The sequence below is a fragment of the Rhinoraja longicauda genome, chromosome 5, assembly GCF_053455715.1.
Source record: "Rhinoraja longicauda isolate Sanriku21f chromosome 5, sRhiLon1.1, whole genome shotgun sequence".
NCBI lineage: Eukaryota > Metazoa > Chordata > Chondrichthyes > Rajiformes > Arhynchobatidae > Rhinoraja > Rhinoraja longicauda.
In genome coordinates, this window is record NC_135957.1 from 15658859 (window position 1) to 15682366 (window position 23508).

General features: G+C 48.4%; 1 protein-coding gene across 4 annotated transcripts in view; it reads right to left on the reverse strand.

The window, feature by feature from the left end:
* Positions 1–14651, reverse strand: part of mia3 (MIA SH3 domain ER export factor 3) — a 72147-nt gene extending 57496 nt beyond the window's left edge. For all 4 annotated transcript variants that reach the window (XM_078398952.1, XM_078398951.1, XM_078398950.1 and 1 more), the window contains exons 1-2: positions 14524–14651; positions 8705–8838 (exon numbers count right to left, since the gene is read on the reverse strand). In XM_078398952.1, the coding sequence (XP_078255078.1) occupies positions 8705–8838; positions 14524–14638 (249 nt within the window). In that variant the 5' untranslated portion in view covers positions 14639–14651. The remainder of the gene's footprint in view (positions 1–8704; positions 8839–14523) is intronic.
* Positions 14652–23508: the final 8857 nt, after the last annotated feature.

Sequence of the window (23508 nt, forward strand, 5' to 3'; positions counted from 1 at the left end):
GGGGATCAAGGGGAGGGAGGGGGCAAGAGGATGGGGGAAGGGGGGAGGAGGGGGTGCTGCACCAATGCAGGAGAGGTTTGGATCCACTTCGCCTAGTTTCATATAAAATGTCACATAAAGTAATAAGCAAGTTTGGTATTTCAACTGAGCATGCTCCGGTCATAGGTCACAAGAGCTAAGCATTCTCGCCGGTTGATCTGCTGCGTGTACACAGACCTGCGTTTCATCCGTATTTTCCAGTTTTGTTTCGTAGAAGTAAGAAAATACTGCTTTCAAAATATTAATGAGGTGTATTTATAGTTAATTTGTACTCCGGTAGACACAAAATGCCGAAGTAACTTACCGGGACAGGCAGCATCTCTGGAGAGAAGGAATGGCTGCACTCTTCTACGTTCGAAATGTCAGCGTATGAATTGACAAGGCACAACGGGCTACGGACCAAGTGATGGATTTGGAATAAATTGGTACTTCATCGTTGGCATGAAGGGTCTGCTTGTTACCGAGGAACACGGAGAGAGAGAGATACGCAATGCGGGACTTACTTGGGATCGCAACGGCAGCAAGAGTGGGGTAGTAAATTCTCCAGAACTATACCAGCTTCTTCTCAGATTCTTCTTCGCAGAGTTTCTCCCAGAATGATCCCGCCGTCAGCCTCACTCAGATACTTGCATTCACGAGAGCTCCTATTTCTTGAGAAAAGCAAGTCCCAGGAGACAGACCCCGCTCTTGCTGCCATTGCGATCCCAAGTAAGTCCCGCATTGCGTATCTCTCTCTCTCCGTGTTTCTCGGTAACAAGCAGACCCTTCATGCCAACGATCAAGTACCAATCTATTCCAAATCCATCACTTGGTATGTAGCCCGATGTGCCTTGTCAATTCATATGCTGACATTTCGAACATAGTACAGCCATTCCTTCTCTCCAGAGATGCTGCCTGTCCCGGTAAGTTACTCCAGCATTTTGTGTCTACCGGAGTACAAATTAACCATAAATACACCTAATTCATATTTTTAAAGCAGGATTTTCTTACCTCTACGAAGCAAAACTGGAAAATACGGATGAAACGTAGGTCTGTGTACACGCAGCAGGTCAACCGGCGAGAATGCTTAGCTCTTGTGACCTATGACCGGAGCACGCTCAGTTGAAATACCGAACTCGCCTATTCTGTGACATGACCGAATCTGGAGTTTAAAAAAAATTGTTGAGTTCTGTCACCATAACCATGCCTCTGTCTCCCAACTCCATGCTTCCCCTTTCAACAATACAATACAATACAATACAATATATCTTTATTGTCATTGTACCCAGGGGTACAACGAGATTGGGAATGCGCCTCCCATACGATGCACTAATTTAGGTAATTTAGACAGCAGCAACCCAACGAAACGAACAGTTGTAACAGTTTTGGACAGGGTAAAGTGCAAGTTGATCTATGCGTTGTGGCCATCCGGCTCAGCAGGACCGGTTCATAGCAGCTATGGCCCTGGGGATGAAGCTGTTCCTGAGTCTGGAGGTGCGGGCATAGAAGGCCTTGTATCGTCTGCCCGATGGAAGGAGTTCGAACAGACTGTTGCAGGGGTGTGAAGAGTCTTTGTGGATGCTGGTGGCTTTTCTGAGGCATCGTGTGTTGTAGATGCCCTCCAAGTCTGGTAGCTGTGTTCCGATGGCCCTCTGAGCTCTATGGACTACCCGCTGTAGAGCTTTCCTTTCTGCCTCCGTGCAGCTGAGGTTCCCTACAAGACCTGCCATTCTTCATGCTTCCCCGATCCACCACTCACCCACAGGTCCCCGTCTCTCCATCTCCCTCCCCCCCCTCCCTCTTCATACCTGCTATCTTCCCTCTCCACTCTTAAACCAGATGCAGGGCTTTGATCAGAAACATCAACAATTCCTCTCCCTGCCCCGAACCCCCAATGCTGCTTGACCCACTGAGATCCTCCAACAGATTGTTTATTGAACAGCAAAAACCTGTTATTCACTAATGTTTTTCATGGCTCCCAATTTGCCTGAACTGGTGTTTATGACTCCAGACTCACAAGATTCTTGACTGCCTCCCCAATTCAGGGTTATTTCGGGCTTGGAATATGAAAGTTGTGATGTTATGTTACAATTTCACAAAACACTTTAGGCCACACAGAGTATTGTGTGCAGTTCTGATCGCCACACTATCGGAAGGATGTGTTTGTGCTGGAGAGAGTGCAGAGGAGATTCATCAGATGGTTATACACAAAAAGCTGGAGTAACTCAGCGGGACAGGCAGCATCTCTGGAGAGAAGGAATGGGTGACGGTTCGGGTCGGAACCCTTCTTCAGACTGGTTAGGAACAAGAGATATAGATGGTGATGTGGAGAGATAAAGAACAATGAATGAAAGATATGCAAAAAAGTAACGATGATAAAGGAAACAGGCCATTGTTAGCTGTTTGTAGGGTGAAAATGAGAAGCTAGTGCAACTTGGGTGAGGGAGAGATAGAGAGAGGGAATGCTGGGGCTACCCGAAGTGAGAGAAATCAATATTCATGTCACTGGGCTGTAAGCTGCCCAAGTGAAATATGAGATGCTGTTCCTGCAATTTGTGTTTAGCCTCACTCTGACAATGGAGACCTAGGACAGAAAGGTCTGTGTAGGAATGGGAAGGAGGATTAAAGTGTCCGGCAACCGGGAGATCAGGTTGGCTCAGGCAGGCTGAGCGAAGGTGTTCCGCGAAACGATCACCCAGTCTGCGTTTGGTCTCGCTGATGTACAAGAGTCCACTTCTTGAACAACGGATACAGTAGATAGGTTGGAGGAGGTGCAAGTGAACCTCTGCCTAACTTGAATGGACTGTCAGGGTCCCTGGACAGAGTCGAGGCAGGAGGTATAGCGACAAGCGTTGCATCATCTGCTGTTGCAGGGGAAGGTACCTGGGGATAGGGTAGTTTGGGTGGGAAGGGATGAGTTAACCAGGGAGTTGCGGAGGGAACGGTCTCCGAGGAAGGCGGAGATGGGACAATGTGGGTAATGGTGGGATCCCGTTGGAGGTGGTAGAAATTTCGAAGGATTATGTGTTGCACGCAACGGCTGATGGGATGGAAGGTGAGGACTAGGGGGACTCTGTCCCTGTTCATCGGATTGTTGCCTGGATTGGAGGGCTTTACTTGTGGGGAGAGATTGGACAGGCGGGGCTTGTTTTCCCTGGAATGAAGGAAGCTGAGGGATGAATTGATAGAGCTGTACCACATTATGGAAACCATAGATAGGATAGGTAGAATCTATTTCCCATGGTCAGGTATCAAAAACAAGCGGGCATACGTTTAAGGTGAGGAAGGAATTTTAAAGGTGATTTGAGGGAAAATATTTTGTTTTTTTGTACATTTCCCCGGTGTGGGACGATTAAAGGAATATATTATATTATTTACACAGAGTGGTTGATTTCTGGAGCACCGCCAGAGGAGATGGTGAAATCAAATACCATCACTGCATGAAAGAGACATTTAGACAGACATTTAAAGAGGAAAAACGTGGAAGGAAATGGACCTAATACAAACAACTGGGATTATTGCAGATGTGCAAAAAGGATAGTGCTGACGTGATGGGTCGAAGGGTTGTTTCTGTGCTCTATGACTCTGAACAGAAAATAATGGAAATGCACAGCTGGTCAGGCAGCATCTACTGGAGAGGATCCAGGTTTCATTGGCAACCTGGTATCAGAAATGGACATTGTTTTTATTGTACACACAATTATTTGTCTCCTTTTCCCTTCTGTTTTCTGGAATATTTTGTGTGCTCCCCCCCCCCCCAAAACGCTGTGTGATGCAAAAAGAAAATCAGTTAACAATGACGGTCAAGGTCTCTTCATCACTCCCCTTTCTCAGTTCTGATCAAGGGTCTTCAACCAGAAATATTTCTTTAACTCTGTTTCTCTCTCCACCAATGCTGCCTGACTCGCTGGGTGTTTCCAGTATTTTCTGTTTATGTTTCAGGATTCAGTTTTTTAATTTCAGGATGTGGAAAACCCATACTTCCTGTTTGGTCGCTTCCAACAGGATATTGCAACTGAGTTGTCACATAGAGATTCATGCAATCTGTGATTCATAAAGTATTTAAACACCTGGTCACTTTGGAAAAAAATCAATCTGCTGGAGGCACTCAGCAGGTCAAGACCCTGTGCTTTGCCCTAGGCTGAGGAAGAGGCTCGCAGGAACCGGCTGATGCGGGACATGGTGCAGCTTTGGCTGCAGGAGGGTGGGGGGGTCACAGGGAGGGTGGGGCGTCACATGGAGGGTGGGGGGGGTCACAGGGAGGGTGGGGGGGGTCACAGGGAGGGTGGGGGGGTCACAGGGAGGGTGGGGAGGTCACAGGGAGGGTGGGGGGGTCACAGGGAGGGTGGGTGGGGTCACAGGGAGGGTGCGGGGGGGTCACAGGGAGGGTGGGGGGGGGGTCACAGGGAGGGTGGGGGGGGTCACAGGGAGGGTGGGGGGGGGTCACAGGGAGGGTGCGGGGGGGTCACAGGGAGGGTGCGGGGGGGTCACAGGGAGGGTGGGGGTCACAGGGAGGGTGGGGGGGGTCACAGGGAGGGTGGGGGGGGTCACAGGGAGGGTGGGGGGCCGTGTGGGTCAGGCCACTGGGTGGGCACCCTGCGGGGGGGGTGAACATACCCGGTGGCGGGGGCCCTGTGGACAGACCATGCTCTGGGTGAGGGTGCCCGTGACCGCCAGCAAGGAGCAGCACTGAAGCACGGCACTGGGATCTGTGATTCACCGGCACCGGGTGCAGGGAACATGTGTCCATGACACACAACACGGCAACTCCCACATGTAACACACGCCAGTCCCCACACGCAGCACACGCCAGCCTCCACACGCAGCACACACCAGCCCCCACACGCACCACATCCCAGTCCCACACGCACCACACACCAGCCCCCACACGCACCACAGCCCAGCCCCCACACGTGGCACATGCCAGCTCCCACATGTGACATGATGTCCAGTGTAACACTGAGTGTGCGTGTGCGTGTGTAAACTGAGTTTGTGTGGAGTTTCTCTGCGGTGAGGTCTTGATAATTCGGATTGTTTTTTGTTTCCTTGCTGTGGCCTGCAATTTCAACCCCCCTTGTCTCTCTCCCCCCTCGTGTTCCCCCCTCCCCCCCCCCCCGTGTTCCCCCCTCCCCCCCCCCCGTGTTCCTCCCTTCCTCTGCACTGACAAAGGGTTCATCCTGAGTCGAGGACTGTGCAAACCATTCTGCAGATGCTGCTTGACCTACTGGGTTCCTCTAGCAGATTGTTTTATCACTCAAGGCTTCAGCATCTGTAGTTTCCTGTCTCCTGCTCAATCTGAATGGTGTCACGGTCAAGGCAGTAGAGCATCAACTCCATTACTGATGAATTGTGAATTTTTTCTTCAATGTCAAAAGTGTTTTATTGTCATATGTCCCAGATAGAACAATGAAATTCTTACATGCTGCAGCACAACAGAATATGTAATGTCCGGAGATTCCTCCAGACAGAGGAGGATCAGCTTATTCCCCGATGCTTCACACAACACCCCACTGGGCCAAAGTGCTTGCTGGGGCTCTGACTGAGATTTTTAAATCTTCACTGGCTGCAAGTGAAGTACCAGATAGAGTCGTACAGCGTGGAAACTGGCCATGCATCTCATCCGTGCCAATGCCAGGAGGACATCAGTAGAAGGGAAGTTACAGAAAATAAAATCTGTGGGACAGGATTAAAGATTACTTGGAAAGTGTCAAAGCTGGTGATGTAGGAAATTCTGAGAATTATGAGAAAGATGAGTTTGTAATATGTTTAACCCAAGAGCTTACATACTGGAGAAGCAAGATGGGAAAAGAGACGACAAAGAGAAGGAACTTAATTGTTATCGTTGTCGAATGTTAGGAGAGGCAATAAACAGATTTATCAGGTGGGCATAGTTTAAAGCTAAAATCAACCTTGCGGGTTGTAACCAATTTGGGGGCAATAAAACATTAGGAAATAGTATCTTTTATTTCGCCCATTTGTTAGATAAATGGTATAATGGTTTTCTACAAACAGGACTTAAAGATAATTTTGAAGAAAAAACAAAGATGAAAGGTAACAGAGACATTGAATAATAGTGAATTGTTTGAAAAGTGTAAAATCAACATGTAACCATTGTGTCGTGAGAATATAATAATGCTGTGGGTGCTGTGAATCTTTGAAACTCTGTCAGAGTGTTTACCAGTGCGTACTTTAACGCCTTGAATAAACCGACTTTGGTCTCCAAATTTGAGGAAGGATATTCTTACTAATGAGGGCGTGCAGCGTAGGTTCACTAGGTTAATTCCCGGAATGGCGGGACTGTCGTATGTTGAAAGACTGGAGCATCTAGGCTTGTATACACTGGAATTTAGAAGGATGAGAGGGGATCTTATTGAAACATAGAAGCTTATTAAGGGATTGGACACATTAGAGGCAGGAAACATGTTCCCAATGTTGGGGGAGTCCAGAACCAGGGGCCACAGTTTAAGAATAAGGGGTAGACCATTTAGAACGGAGATGAGGAAAGACTTTTTCAGTCAGAATTGTAAATCTGTGGAATTCTCTACCTCAGAAGGCAGTGGAGACCAATTCTCTGGAGGCTTTCAAGAGAGAGCTAGATAGAGCTCTTAAAGATAGCGGAGCCGGGGGGTATGGGGAGAAGGCAGGAACGGGGTACTGATTGTGAATGATCAGCCATGATCATATTGAATGGTGGTGCTGGCTCGAAGGGCCGAATGACTTCCTCCTGCACCTATTTTCTATGTTTCTATGACTCAAATCGTCCACATCGACCCATTTGGCTAACAGAGCTAGTTCCACTTGCTTGTGTTTGGCACTTATTGTTCCAAACCTTATGTATTCCTGTACTTGCCCAATTTGCTTTCAAATGTCGTATTTAATTTCATTTAGAGATACAGTCCTTCAGCCCACCGAGTCCGCGCCGACCCAGCGATCACCCTGTACGCTAGCACTATCCTACAGACTAGTGACAATCTGCAATTTACAGAAGCCAATAAACCTGCAAACCCACAGGTCTTTAGAGTGTGGGAGGAAACCAAAGCACCCGGAGAAAACCCACGCGGTCACGGGGGAGAACATACAAACTCCATACAGACAACAAACCCGGGTCTCTGGCGCTGTAAGGCAGCAACTCTACCACTGGGCCACGTGCCACCTGTAGCTGCCTCTATCACTCCCCCATGCGGCTTATTCCATATACCCCCAACTACAGTACACAGAATTCAATGTGCAGATTTCTTGGAGTACTTATATAGGCAGGTCACAACACAAGCTATGGGTGAACAATTAGAAATTTATACCAATGTGATGCATTCTTTAGCTTCTACAATGTTAAAGTATCAAAATACAAACATGCATGCACTAGCCACCATAACTATTTTTAGTTTAGTTAAATGTTTAGAATGTGATTAGAACATGTTTATTTACTGATGTTATGTACAGTGAAAGGCACTGTACAACATGTTTATTTTAGACTTAAGAGATACAGCACAGAAACAGACCCTTCGGCCAGAGTCTGCGCCGACCAGCGATCCCCGTACACTAGTACTATCCTACACACTAGGGGCAATTTACAATTTTTACCAAAGCCACCTACAAACCTGTACATCTTTGGAGTGTGGAAGGATACAGGAGTTACCAGAGAAAACCCATGCGGTCATGGGGAGAACATACAAATGCCGTTTAGACAGCATCTGTAGTCGGGATCAAACCAGGATCTCTGGCACTAAGGTAGCAACTCCATCGCTGGGCCACAGTGCCGTCCATATACATTTTTATGATTGTTCTATCCTTGCTGCTTCTATAATTTTATTTTAACCATACTGCAGCTTTACAAAACTTCTTTACAGATTTTGGCCATTTTGCAATTGAATTTTTAGGATGAGTGGCGTTGGTTTGTTTTCCCCACTATAACGAACAATACTTAAATGTTAGCAATAAATGGCAATTAAATCCAGGCTGAATGGAGAGCGATCACTGTCAATCCAGCTACCCAGCCGTGTCAAGAAAGATGCAAACACTGGATCCAGCTGTTTGAGAGGGTGCAGGGATGGGAAACAGGACAATATGTCTGACCAATCTGACGGAATTTTACAAGGATGTAACAAAGTGTATTGACAAGGACAGTGCGGTAAATGTGGTTTACATGGACTTCAGTATGGCCTTTCTCTAGATCCCACATGGGAGGCTGGTTAAAAAGGTTAGGCCACGTGGGATCCAGGGCAATTTGGTAAACTGGATCCAACAGAGGGTTGTTTTTGTGAGTGAATGAATGCCTGTGAATCCTCGTGTTCCAAAGCAGTCAGTGCTGGGACCCTTGCTGTTTGTAATATGCGTGACTGATTTACATGTGCATGGAGGAGACATGATCAGCAAGTTTGCAGATAACATGAATATTGGTGGAGTTGCTGGCAGCGTGGGGAGCAGTCTTGGACTAGAGTGATATCAATGTCATAGAGAGTCATGGAGACATGCAGCGTGGAAACAGGCCCTTCGGCCCAACTTACCCACACCAACTGAAACATGTCGCGTCTACATGATGGTGAAATGGGCTCCAACTTTATAAAATGATGGTCACTGGAGTACTGTGTGCAGTTCTGATCACAACACTGTGGGAAAGATATGTTCGCACTGGAGAAGGTGCAGAGAGGAAGACAGAGAGTGTGGGATAGCTGAAAGCGCTACTTACACTTCCTGCCCAAATGTCATTCCTCTTCCCTGCCAACTTATAATAAACGTAAATGGTTTCCCCCGTTTTGAACTTGAGGAAGCGGCAGTCGGGACCCACGAAATTCCTCACAGCTTTACCACGGCACATCAGCACTGGAAGGAAAATGTTGAAGATAATTTAGCTGTAACTTCTCAATCCTCCTCTTCCAGCAGACCCAATCAACTTCCTTGACCAACCCCCCTCCCACTCCAACAAAATCAACCCCCACTCCCACTCCCCGCCTCCCGCCCAGACGCAACCTGCCTCCATTGCCCACTCCCCAAACAGGCAAACAGAACCTCTCGAACCTTTGATTTACTATTCATTTACTCCATGCATGAAATGCAAGGAACAATTCCTAATCTCTCCCCGGAGTTAGAGGAAAGCTGCCATGTTTTCTCGAAGTGAGGGAGGGGGGAGATGAGGGAAAGGACCCTTGGGTCAGGGGTGGGGTTTAGGGGTCGGACAGCCTGGCTACAAGTGAACGCATTCACAACCAGGTCTCAAACACCATCCCAGACCGGACGCGGCAGGCCCACCAATGCATTCATCTGTAAGCAGGTGGCGCTTTTCATTTTTTTACTGGATGTTTGGGTATCAGGAGAATCAAGGAACAGGGGGGTGGGGTGGGATTGCTGAGGAAGCAAGTGAGCCATTAACTTGGCAGGGTTGGTGCAAGAGACACAATGGGCCACTCCTGCTTCGGTTTGTGTTCGTACACTTGCATTTACATGGCACTGTTTGCCAGCTCCACGTATCCAGCCGCAACCAACACTGAATTAAATACTTCCCAAGCGTCAGCAATAGGGTGATATAGGAAAATCAGCTGTTTGTACACAGCAAGATCCCAGAATCAGCCCTGAAATAAATGGGCAGGTAATGTTTATGCAGTGAGGTCAAAGGAGGGATGAATGTGGTTCAGAGAATTCACAGCTGCTCCTCAGACAATGCCATGGGATCCGTTTAACTCTGTCAGTGCAGTTGAATGTCTCCGGAAAAAGCAGCAGCTGTGGGGCTGCGCTTCCCCCTGGGTCCTGCAGCCCAGGATCTGGCCCAGGGTTTAGGGTCCCGGGCGGCGGCCCAGAAATCCAGCCCACGACAGGGCTCCATCCCAGAGATCCGGTACTAGGCCCAGGCTTTGACCTTGTGCTTGGGAGAGTAGCCACATCCACGGGACACAAGGAGCAACACCACGAGAGGAGATGCTATTTGTAGGAATGCTCGTGCAATTCCGGATTTTTGGCAAGAAGCAGGGAATTTTGCCATTAAGTTACGACAAAGCCGTCCAGACCTTAAACCTTTCATCAACATCCTGTCCAGTTTTCACTCACTCAGACCCTTCCCCCGACTGTCCCCTCCACCACCACAACATCCCCACCTCACAGCTGCCCCCCCCCCACCTAACCCCAACCATCCACCACCCCCACCCCCACCGACCCTCATCAACCTCTCGTCCACATTACCTGTCCAAAGCACCAACCTTGTGGCCCGTGCAACATCAGCCCACTCCCACATCCTCCTGCTGTTCACCCCAATACCCTCCCACCGCCTGTCACCCCCTTCCACACCACCCCCACCCCCCCATTATACCTCCGTGACCCAATGTCTTTGCACTCTGAGGTATCATCATCCTTTCTCCCACCCTCATCACACTCCCCAAACTCTCCCACCACTCAGACTAAAGATTAGTAAGGTAGTCAGGCTGTTAAGGGTTACAGGGAGAAGGCAGGAGAATGGGGTTGAGAGGGAAAGATAGAAGAGCCATGATTGAATAGCGGAGTAGATTTGATGGGCTGAATGGCTTATTTCTGCTCCTATGACCTATGATCTCATAAACCAGCCTCGGGAAAACTTTCCTCCCTTGAAGAATTGTAATTTTTGGGCTCAGAGCATCGGCTGGGATGATCAACCAATGGTAAAGTTACAGCACACTTCATCAGACGCTGGCTGGTATGAGGAAGTAGTGCCGAGCACAGGAGAAATCTGCCAACACATTCATTAGAACACAAGATTAAGGGAAAGATTGAAGGGAGATATTTCAAATGGCGAGGAGCTTGGAACAGCTTGTTCTGAGAATAAGGTATTAATATTGCTTCATTATTGTTATGTATACAGAGATACAGTGAAAACCTTTTGTATGCATGCTCTCTAATCAAATCATAGCCACCTCACCTGCATCACTTGGCCGGCTTTGTCCCGGCTCAACCTCTTTTCCAGTTTTCTCTCATCTACAATGACCCGGTTGGAGGATCCCCACCAAAGTGGCACCTGTGCACTCCCTCCACCAATGCTGCCTGACCCACTGAGTTACTCCAGTACTTTGTGTTTTGCTCACAATAGGGAGCCTGTTTCAGGAGTCTGGTGCCAGGCAAGCGAACAATGTGGCCTGCCCAATTTATGTGTGACTAGGGCCCCAATACTAGGGATGTTGGAGAGGGTGCAGACAATGAGTGCATCTTCCCAGCCTTCTTCTTGCGTTTGAGGCAGCAGAAATTATGTAACGCCCTCCAGGCGCTGTAGCCAGTGCAATGTGCTGCTGTCAAGGGCCGTGAGGTCTACCCCTCCACCAGGGGGACGGAGGACAGTGCAGTCGACAATGAAGTACTGCACTGTTTGCTGGTTTGCTCCACACACGCAAGCTGCTGATGAATGCAACCCCCAACGATGCATGTTGGCATTGAACCGGCCGACCCCTGTGCGGAGCCGGTTCAGGGCGACCAATTCTTTGCGGGGCATGCCCGAGCCGGGTGGGGCTGTGGTGTTCGGTGCGACAGTGAATTGAGGAGGCCGCAAAGTCTGTTCCCAGCTGGTTCTCCATGCTCCTAGTATGTTGAAACCGGAGACCAAGGAACTAATTGTTTACTTCAGAAAGGGGAAGTTGGAAAACCACCTGCCTGTTCTCATTCATTGGTCGTGGGGGAGCCAGTTAGTAGTTTCAAATTAATTGGCACTAACATCTCAGATGACCTGTCCCGGGCCTAGAACATCAATGTAATCACAAGGAAGGCATGGCAGCGCCTCTACTTTCTTAGAGGTTTCAAGAGATTCAACATGTCACTAAATACTCTAACAAACCTCCACAGATGTACTGCAGAAAATATCTTGACTGATTGCATCATGACAGCAATTCCATTGCACAGGAATGTAAAAAGCTGCGGAGAGTGGTGGACTCAGCCCAGTGCATCATGGGCATACCCTTCCCATCATGTTTATGTGTTGTCTGAGTCGATGTCCGGAGATGCTGTTGCAAGCAAGATTTTCATTATACTTATACTTCATCATATTTATGCATGTGACAATAAACCCGACTTGTCATAACTTGATATGATAGATTGTGCAATTTAAAATCATGAAGGGGCCCAGAGAAAATTAATGATGAAAAACTGTTCTCCTTGGCTGCAGGATTGTGATGCATGGGTCATGGGTTCAAAGTGACTGGGAAAAGAAACAAAATAGGTAATCCGAGGCAAAATGTTCCACAGAGCAAGTAGTTTTGTCTCAGATAGACACAAGGTGCTGGAGTGACTCAGCAGGACGCGCAGCATCTCTGGAGAGAAGGAATGGGTGATGTTTCAGGTCGAGACCTAAAACTACTACGATTCCTTCTCTCCAGAGATGTTGCCTGTCCCGGTGCCCCCGAGTTACTCCAGCATTTTGTATCCATCTTCAGTTTAAACCAGCATCTACAGTTCCTTCCTACACTAGTTTTGTCTTGGAATAGATTCCCTGAAACAAAGGTGAAAGCAGATTCAATCACAGGTTTCTGAAAGGAATGGAAGGAAAATAAACTTGCAGAGATTGGAGAAAAAGCCAGGGAATGGGACAACTGAGATTATATGAAACTGAAATGAGAAATACTATAAGTGCAATATTTCAATGCGTATTAATTTTTGTCATGGAAAACACCAACAGTTTGGGGGCTTGGGCTAAGATTAGCGTCAGCATTAAAACTGATGCATACAACATCCATAGGGAAGGCCAGATGGCAAGCGCAAAGCACCTCGCAGTTAAAAATTAAAGGCACTCGAGGTAGCTGGCTCGCCTCCCCAAGCATCAAGCTGGCAGGTCGTTGCCAGGTCAGAATCAGAGCATCAAAATAGGATACACTGTCAGATAAACGAAATTGCAGTGATCTCAGTTATCAAAGGAACCACAACTTACAAAGGAAACCTACAATAATTAAACAACCTAGAAATCGAAACTGCTTAAAAAACTAAAACGAAAACAGATAAACTTCAAAGCAAAACCTTACGATTTACATGCGTATGGCACCTACAAAATCCCCAAATGTTTTACAAATAACAAAATACTTATAAAGTGCTGACAGATTTAACATATGGGACTCTACAGTCAATTTTCCCGCAGCAAGCTCCAACAGACAACAATTTGATCCTCTGTTTTGGAACAATTGAGGCAAATACATGTAGGATACTCTTGAGAAACTACCCGGCCTTTTCTAAAATAACACCATGACTTTGCCTATGTCTAACTGAGCCAATAGGCAATAGACAATAAGTGCAGGATGAGGCCATTCGGCCCTTCGAGCCAGCACCGCCATTCAATGTGATCATGGCTGATCATTCTCAATCAGTACCCCGTTCCTGCCTTCTCCCCATACCCCCTGACCCTGCTATCCTTAAGAGCTCTATCTAGCTCTTTCTTGAATGCATTCAGAGAATTGGCCTCCACTGCCTTCTGAGGCAGAGAATTCCACAGATTCACAACTCTCTGACTGAAAAAGTTTTTCCTCATCTCAGTTCTAAATGGCCTAGGCATCCCTTATTCTTAAACTGTGGCCCTCTCTCAAACAAAAGATGGAAACACTGACAGGCAGCAGTGCACGGGATAGTTTTGTAGTTAAGGCAGTAAAGTTTGTCTTGAAGCAATAACTTAGCGATTGAGAATAGAGACTACTGCACGCTGCACACTGAACAACAGCCGGCACCAAATGGCAACGAAAGAGGAGCATCGGGAAAGACCCAGCATTTTGTCATGTTATGGAATGGGAGTTTGCACCTTTCCTTGACTAGCAAGATAACTGTTAAATGAGCAGACTGTATCCTAATCCACCCAACCCTACCACAGCAGCTGAGGAATTAAACAAATTTGAAAGAAAAGATTAATGACAATACTGGTGAGGAGCAAACTACAGGATCACGAAATTCCATCTGGTTGCTTAATACTCCTCAGAGAAGAAAACATGCCACATTCTACCTGGGCCTGTCAACTTCAGACCAACGAATGAGCCCAGGCTCGCAAACTACCCTTGGAAATGGCAGCTCAGACTGGCAGCACAGGCTGGCATTGACAAAACGCCCACATCCTGTTAATGAATGGATTCATCATTTGACATTCTGGATTCTTCCCAAACAAGCCTGGATTTGGAGCTGCGTGGATCTTCTCAATATTCAACATCTAGTCAACAACAAGTGCATCTTTGCAAAGCAACAGAAGGGGAAAGCTCCCGGTTATAAAATATGACAACAAAGTAAAAGTTCATGTTGCTTGTGCGAGGAACACAAGTATCTGCATTTCTGATGCACGCAGACTAACTCTTAGCGAGGTGATAACATGTAGCCAGAGATTGCTCCCGTTGTTTGGGGATTCCTTATTGAGCAGCATCCCCGCAGCAGATAAAGTTCAGCCTGAAGCTGATGCATCGCTGGCTCTGCAGCTGCCAACAGGTCAGGCAGGAGCCGGGGCCGGAGCAGCAGCTGTGGGCATCAGCGGCGCACTGCCCGCGGGCCAGATCAATTCAAGCAAGCACCGACCGTTTAGTTACAAAGGGGGGTACTTACTGCTGCATTCCTCGTCCAGGCAGCGTTTGAAGTCGGAGAGGAGCTTGTGTCCGGAGCTGGCAGTGACGGCGACCAGCAGCGCCCACAGGCACAACCTCCCCATCACTGCAGCCATGTTGGCGCGCGGTGCGGTGCGGCCCGGGCGCGTTGGGCGGAGCGACACGTCAGCACCAGAGAGGAGAGGACAGGGGGGAGGGGTAGAGTAGAGAAGGGAGGGAGGGAGGGAGGGAGGGAGGGGGGGTAGAGTAGAGGGGGGAGGGGGAGGGGGATGGGGGGGGGGGAGGGGGATGGGGGGATGGGGATGGGAGGGGGATGGGGGGGGGGAGGGGGATGGGGGAGGGGGATGGGGGGGGAGGGGGATGAGGGGGGGAGGGATGGGGGATGGGGATGGGGGGGGAGGGGGATGGGGGGAGGGGGATGGGGGGAGGGATGGGGGAGGGGGGGAGGGATGGGGGGAGGGATGGGGGGAGGGGGGAGGGATGGGGGGGGGATGGGGGGAGGGGGGGGGAGGGAGATGGGAGGGGGGGAGGGAGATGGGAGGGGGGAGAAGGGAGGGAGGGAGGGAGGGAGAAAGAAGGGAGGGGGGAGGGAGAAGGGATGGAGGGAGGGAGAAGGGATGGAGGGGGAGGGGAGGGAGGGGGGAGAGGAGGGAGGGAGGGGGGAGAGGAGGGAGGGAGGGGGGAGAGGAGGGAGGGAGGGGGAGAGGAGGGAGGGAGGGGGAGAGGAGGGAGGGAGGGAGGGGGAGAGGAGGGAGGGAGGGAGGGGGAGAGGAGGGAGGGGAGGGGGAGAGGAGGGAGGGAGGGGGGAGAGGAGGGAGGGAGAGGAGGGAGGGAGGAGAGGAGGGAGGGGGGGAGAGGAGGGAGGAGAGGAGGGAGGGGGGGAGAGGAGGGAGGGAGGGAGGGAGGGAGGGGGGAGAGGAGGGAGGGGGAGAGGAGGGAGGGAGGGGGGAGAGGAGGGAGGGAGGGGGGAGAGGAGGGAGGGAGGGGGGAGAGGAGGGAGGGAGGGGGGAGAGGAGGGAGGGAGGGGGGAGAGGAGGGAGGGAGGGGGAGAGGAGGGAGGGGGAGAGGAGGGAGGGAGGGGGGAGAGGAGGGAGGGAGGGGGGGAGAGGAGGGAGGGAGGGGGGGAGAGGAGGGAGGGAGGGGGGGAGAGGAGGGAGGGAGGGGGGGAGAGGAGGGAGGGAGGGGGGGAGGGAGTGAGTTGAAGTGAGAGGGAGAGGGTTTAGGGTAGAGGGGTGGAAGAGGGAGGGAGAGGAGGGAGGGTTAGGGTAAGGGTGGAAGAGGGAGGGAGGGGGGTGAAGTGAGAGGAAAGGGAAGGGAGGGTTAGGGGAGGGAGAGGGTTGGGGTTGAGGGAAGGGAAGGAGAGGGGATAAGGAAATTGTAATGGGAAGGTGGCTGTGAAATAAACAAGCTATTTAAAAGAAACTCTTGAGCACCTGTGCTCTCAGATCTGCCAACACTATCCACTGGATGATTGACTTGTAAGTTCAGCTTGTCAATGCCAGTCTGAAGAACTGTCTGACCCAAAGCACCATGTGTGTATTTCCTTCACACAATGCTGCCTGGTCTGCTGAGTTCCTCCAGCACTTTGTTTTATTGGCTGGTGATTCCAACGTCTGCAATCACTTGTACCTCCAAAACCAGCAGTTTGATTTTGATTTACTGCATTCTTCTCTGGAGGAATCAATGGATGAGCTTATGACAGCTTTTCTCACTACCCACCACAACTGATATTCCATGTAGAAGTTATGGATTTAAAGAGCTCCCACTGTACAAATTATTCTGCAGGAATTTAAGCCCTTTCATTAACTGGGGATGGTTGGAAATGCTGAGCAGGTCAAGCAAATCTGTGGAGATCATTCATGAAAACAATGTAAACTGAAAAGACTGGCTATCTGAACTTTGTTGAACTCGAGACTGAGCCCTAAGCGCTGAGATATGTCCTATAAGAAAATCTTGCAGCCAGGTTTAGACGGGACAAACCTGTATACAAGCAGAACTCTTCCTGCTACTGCCATGAACAAATGGATGATGGTGGAAGGGGGTTTGGAGAGGGCTTCTAGGTATTAGAGGGACCAAGACAAGCTGGTGAAGAATGGTAGAGGTATATTTACCATGGATGCAGATCCTTCAGGACTCTGCCAGAGTCCTGTTAGGAAGTTGCAATGAAGATCTCTGAAAGGACCCAAGGGCAGTTTATGAATGATTGCCTTTTTGGGGCAGTGTTAAATGCAGTCAAATGCCAGCACATTCTGTCCTTTCTCCTGTAGATGGGTTTAGATGACCTCCATAATGCAGCCGAGAGAAGCCACAGAATGATCCCGGGGCAGAGACACTGTCCGTGACCCCACTCTCCACAGACAGTTTTGGGTTCCTCTTGAGACTGTTGTTTTGGTGACAGGTCCTGTTTGAGTGTTGCCCCTTTAAATAGCACAGTTACTGGGGAAACAGGATTCACAAAAGCTGTTGCTTCTCCACGGCAGAACTGCTGTTGGCGTTGCCTGCAGGGAATAGTGTTAGAAGGAATGGAAATCCCACGAAAAAATGAGGGGCCACAATTTTTGCTGGGCACCAACACATCCAGAAATAATGGAAATGTTGCTAGATTCCAGGTTAACCTAGTTCTCAACAGTGCTTCCATTAAGTGGGTGATCTCAGGAAGAACGTAGAGTGTGCATCTACAGTCTTCCTAACTTCTCTCTCAATTTCCATGCTGGAATAAAGCTAAGGTTGGTGCACCTCTCTCGTCCTGGAGCTTCAACCTTGTTACAGTTCTGATTTCGATCTGAATAGTTGGATGAGCAAGCCCAATAATCCAAAGAAAATCAGTTCTGCTCTGGTAAATAGAATGCATACACAACAAATAAAGCAGGAAAGTAGGCCACGCGGCCCACTGGACCTGCCCCACCACTGGCAGTGTGTTAGGGACTGATTCCTGCTGCTTTCAGCTCCTCTTCTGTGCCATTCCCCAAAGCCCTCAGTTCCTAGATGTTTAAATTTGTTATCTATCTCTGCCTTAAATATATGAAATGACCCAACCTACTCCACCCCCAGGGGAAGAGAATTCCAGAGAAAAATCTGGGACCAGGGATTGCTGGGAAAGGATGTTGGACCTTTCCTGAGAAGACATTGAGGACGCCCTTCGTGATCTGCACAACCTCAAAGAAATCTCTCGCAGGTTCGTCTCACGGCCACCAGATGGCGGCCGAGGGTCAGTTCAGTTCCACTAATAACATTGGTATTGCTTTATGCTTGTACACAGCGAGATACAGTGAAAAATCATGTATGATTGCTGTCCAGACAAACCATACTAAACATGTATACAATCAAGCCATACATAAATACAACAGGTTGCGCCTAGCGAAAAATACTAGAGTGCAGAATATTATGTTATAGTGTTAGAGTGTTATAGAAACATAGATAAATAGGTGCAGGAGGAGGCCATTCGACCCTTCGAGCCAGCACCGCCATTCAATGTGATCATGGCTGATCATTCTCAATCAGTACCCCGTTCCTGCCCTCTCCCCATACCCCCTGACCCCGCTATCCTTAAGAGCTCTATCTAGCTCTATAGTGCCAGAGAAACTTGCCCAAATAAACAAAAAGTGCAAGGTTCACAATGTGGTTGGGAGACCGGTATTACACCCTTAGCTTATGGGAGGACCATTCAGTAATCTGGTAGCAGCAGAGAAGAAGCTGTTCCTGAATTGGCACGTGCTTCTGTATCTCTGACAGTTGAGAGGAGGGAATGACCTCCTCTAAATGGTCCTCAATTATGTTGGCTGCTTTCCCAAGGCAGCATGAAGTGTAAATGGAGCTGATGTTGGGTGGGGGGGACACTGGTTGTTATTATGGGTAGAAATGTTCCCAAACCAAGCTGTGGTAAGTTGTTAACCAACTACAGTGCATCCAAGAGTTGTTAGAGACATGCAGAACTTTTTTTTACTTCTGGGAAAGTGTGTGTGGGGGGGGGGGGGGGTGATGTGCTTTCTTGGCTGTAGCTTCGATGTGCTCCTTAGTTTTCTCAAAGATGCTGCATTTTATAATAGATTTGGCAAAACAAAATCAAAGTGGTGCATACCTGTCAAAGAAATTAGGTTTTTAGAATGCATGCTGGTTCTCAGACACATCATATTAATCCCATTCCTTGTGACTATTCTCTTCACAGTCCCCTCAACTTGCCCCCAGATGCCACCACCACTCGCCCACTCACTGGGGGCAATTTATAGCAGCCAATTAACCTACCAGTCTACAGCACACAGCGCTATCCTATGGTATTGGATTATTATTGACGCAGGTACTGCAACAGTAAAAAAAATGTTTTGAGTGCATTCGAGTCAGTATTTCTGACTGTCTTAGAATTAAGGTTTAAGTGTAGAATAATTATAATAGGTGTAAGGAGATGGGTTGGAACCATGGACAGTGTAATAGGCATAAGGAGATGAGCTGGCCCCACATAGAGGGCCACGCTCTGGCACCATCTTGCCCCGAATGGCATAAAGGTCAGAAATGTTCCCTGCACTCCTGTGCAGCGGGACCTCCCCTTCAGGCTATGAGAATACTGGATCTGGAGCAACAACTTACCGTGCAGGAGACAATCCTGGTACAAAGTGCGTGGACTGTCATCAAGTGTGGACCGTCATCCCTGTGTGTGAGCTCTGCCCACTGTGTGTCAGACTGGCACTGTCGAATTGAGTGAGGTCAACATTTACACTAACTCAGCGGGTCAGGCAGCATCTGTGGAGAATATGGATAGGTGACGTTTTGGGGTGGGACCCCTCTCCATGTACTCCAGAGATGCTGCCTGAACTGCTAAGTTACCCCAGCTCGTTTGTCTTTTTTAAAAATAAACATGTCTTGCAAGAAGACACCAGGCAGCTGCCACTCCAAACCCCACTCTCCACTCTGACCGGACACAGGTTTGAGATGTTGCTCTGAATTAAATTAATGAGCAGCCCCTGTAAATCCCCCTGAAACTGGGATTCTGACAATATTGGGGCTTCCTGATGCCCAAAAAATGCAGGATTTTTGTTCCTGGATTAAAATTCCTGCTCCCACACGATTTGCAATAAATTTGGGAACTCCGAAGGAAAAGGCTCTGCTGCACTGACAACATCCAGAGCAACCCACGAAATGGCCACAGGAAGAAAAGTGAGGCACAAAATGGAGGCCGGTGGCCCCACAGCCATTGGGCCTGAAGTAGGCTTCTCCTCCACGAGGTGGAGCACAGTGCACAGGCCAGCCTGTAGTCTGACTGCAGCTTTGGCAACTGCATTGCTGCTTTTCACAAAATTATAATTATTGCATTAGCAAAATATTTACACAAAGGTACATGCACACAAAGGTGATGCAGAGACTAAAAAAAAGCTAGCATCTTTCTAATCACTACACTTCTGGTTGTGTAAGAAAATAACTGCAGATGCTGGTACAAATCAAAGGTATTTATTCACAAAATGCTGGAGTAACTCAGCAGATCAGGCAGCATCTCAGGAGAAGGAATGGGTGACGTTTCGGATCGAGACCCTTCTTCAGGACGTCACCCATTCTTCTCTCCTAAGATGCTGCCTGATCTGCTGAGTTACTCCAGCATTTTGTGAACAAACACTTCTGGCTGTATACTGTACAAAATCCCCACCATTACACCAGCGGGTCTCCAATCAATTCATTCACTTCACATGCTGTCAAAAAATGCCCGAGAATGCTGGATGCATTTAACATTCCAGATGTTGTGCTGAGGACAGTTCATGGGGTCTCACCTTTGTGAACTGAAGTGATTTCTACCTCCAATCCTTGTGAACAATAATGATTCTCTCACACTGACCTTTATGAACAGCAGCAATTCTGATGTTGATCCTTGTGAACGGCAGTAGTTCCTACACAGACCCTTGTGAACAGTAGTGATTTTCACACCAACCCTTGTGAACAACAGTGGTTGTCATACTGACCCTTAGGAATAGCAGTGATTCTCACACTGAATCTTGTGAACTGCAGTGTTTTCCAAACCGATCCTTGTTAACAGCAGTCGTAGAGTCATGCAGCATGGAAACAGGCCCAACTCGTCTACGCCAACCAGGATGCACCATCTAATCTAATGCCATTTCCCCACGTTTGGCCTGTATCCCTCTAAATCTTTCCTATCCACGTACCCATATAAATGCCTTTTAAATGTTGTTGTAGTATCTACATCAACTATCTCCTCTGGCAGCTCATTCTATATACATTCTATATAAAGAAGTTGGCCCTCAAGTTCCCATTAAATCTTTCCACATTCACCTTAAACCTATGCCTTCAAGTTCTCATTTCCCTTATCCTAGGTCAAACACTGCATTCATCCTATCTGTCATCCCCATGTTTTTAGCCTGTCCAATCTTTCCCATCGGCCAGGCCCTCAAGTCCTGGCAACGTAATTCTTCTCCCCACTATATCCAGCTAATGACATATTTTCCATAGCACAATACTCCAAGTGCAGTTTCACCAATGTATTGTACAACTGTAACATAAAGTCCTTGAACCTGGAGGTCACGGTTCTCAGGCTCCTGCACCTTCTTACCAATGATAGCAGTGAGATGTGAGCATGGCCAGGGTGCTGTTGGTCTTTGATATTTGCTACCTACTTGATGCATCACCTCCTGCAGATCCCTTTGATGATGGGGAGGTTAGTACTCGTGACAGACCGGGCAATGTTCCCCTCTTTCTGCAGCCTCCTTTGTTCTTGAGCATTCAGGCTACAGAACCAGGCCATGATGCAACCAGTCAGTAAGCTGGTTTTCCCTGTGACTGCGTAGGTTTCTCCAAACAGTTCCAGTTTCCCCCCACATCCCAAGGACACGCAGTCAGTCGTAGGTTAACTGACACTGACCACTGTAAATTGGTCCTCATTGAGTTGGGATCCCTCTGGCCTGCGTTTTGTACGTGCCCCACCTCTTCACAATTGGCGCATCACAGTTCATCTCAGGACCAGACATTGAACCGTCTCTCCATTCAATGGGAAGACCCCATGTAAGCATCCTACCTCTCACCTTATGTCTGTGTCCTGGCAGTTGGCATTGATTTAATGGGATAAATGAGAAAAGGGGGAGAATTCTGACAACTGACCTGTTTGGATAACCAAAGAAGTTGGATAAAGTCATAGAGTTATACAGCACGGAAACAGGCTATTCGACCCAACTTGCCTATGCTGATCAAGATGCCCCAACTTCGCTATTCCCATCTGTCCGCTAGTCCTACCATCCACGTTAGTGTCATCTGCAAAGTTAGTCAGTTGGATATAGATAAAACTCATGATGATTGCACTCGTAAACCTGCTTTCAGATGGAACTGGGACTCACAATGGTTCCTCTTCTGCTCATGAGATTCATGAGGCACAATATTGAAATCTCACCCTTGAAGGAGAGGCAGAGTGATTTTTTTTAGGGCAGAGTGAGATGGATTGGGGACAGGCAACAATGGGAAGTGGATCTTACAGTAAGATCAACAGTGACTTTATTAAATGGCAGGGCAGCCTTGAGGAGCTGGGTGATCTGCTTCTAATTTGTATGATTCACCACAACAATGACAATGTTTCTCAAGCACCTCATGGACTGTGAAAGTCCCAGGGATACACACCAGATGTAAAAGGTGCTGCAGAAATGCAAAAATCTAGCATACTGGTTGTTTCAGAGTAAATGGGGAGTTCCCTACACTGCAGGGAGGATGTGATTACGCTGGAGAGAATGCAGGTGAGGTTCTCCAGGATGTGGCCTGGATTGGAGGATTTAGGTACAGGGAGAGATTGCATGGGCTGGGCTTTTTTTTACCCTGGAAGGAAGGACTCTTGGGGGGTGGGGGTGACCCAATGGAATAGGCAACGTTATAAGAGGCATAGATAGAGCAGACAGACAGAATCTTTTCCCACGGGGCAGGTATCAGGTGAGGGGAATGAGTTTCAAAGGAGATCCGAGGGATAAGCTTTTTTTTACTCAGAGATAGGTTGATAACCGGAAACTCGCTCAGAAATGAAATCAATTCCAATCACCGTGTTTCAAAGACACTTAGGTATGCTCTTAAATTGGCAAGGCATGGACGGCTGCAGACTTAGTGTGGGCAAATGGTATTAGAGCAGATCGGCAATAAAGTTGCCATGGACATAGTGTGCCGAATGACCAGTTTCTGTGCTGCACCACCCTTTATGAGAAATGGGGAAATCAGAAGTATTCCAGCAGGGTAAATGAGCCTCCATTTAAAGCACGCAGCAATTCATGCACCTCAGTCTGTTTCAAGAATCCCCACCCAGCCCGGCATTTCCCTCCCTCCCCTTGCCTTGGAAGCGGCAAGCATGCTTTGTTCTCGCCACTGCTCCGCAAGAGGGAGTGAAGCCGCAGTGAGGTGGAGGAGAGGCAGCTGGAGGAGAGGTTTGCTGTGCGCTGCTGCAGGGGGAGGGGAGAGGCGGCTGGGATTGGGCAGTTGGAGGCCTCGGCCAAGCATGGAGTGGGGGAGGGGCAAGGACAGGGCTTCAGAGCGGGAACTGCAGGAGGCGTGTTGGCGTTTGCATCTCAAGGACAGGATAGTCGGTATTATGCTTTTATTCTTCGGAGGAATAAACACACATGCTCTCATACGTCGGTGTTGGATGTTAAACCGAAACTGTTTTCATATGCATTTTATATCTGGTACACCGGTAGTGACGTCAGTATAAGAGCACATCTAAACAGTTTCGGTTTAACTTCCAACACCGACGTATGAGAGCATGTGTGTTTATTCCTCCGAAGAATAAAAGCATAATACCGACTATCCTGTCCTTGAGATGCAAACGCCAACACGCCTCCTGCAGTTCCCGCTCTTGCTCTTATGCTGTGCATTACATTTAACAACATATACAACATAACTTAATCTGATTACATTCTCTGTATCACCACATTTTACACATTTACAGTGCTCAACCTTTCCAAAAAAAAAAAATTTTGTTGTTATGATTTTACACTCCAAACATATAATCCCTGAATTTCTCAGT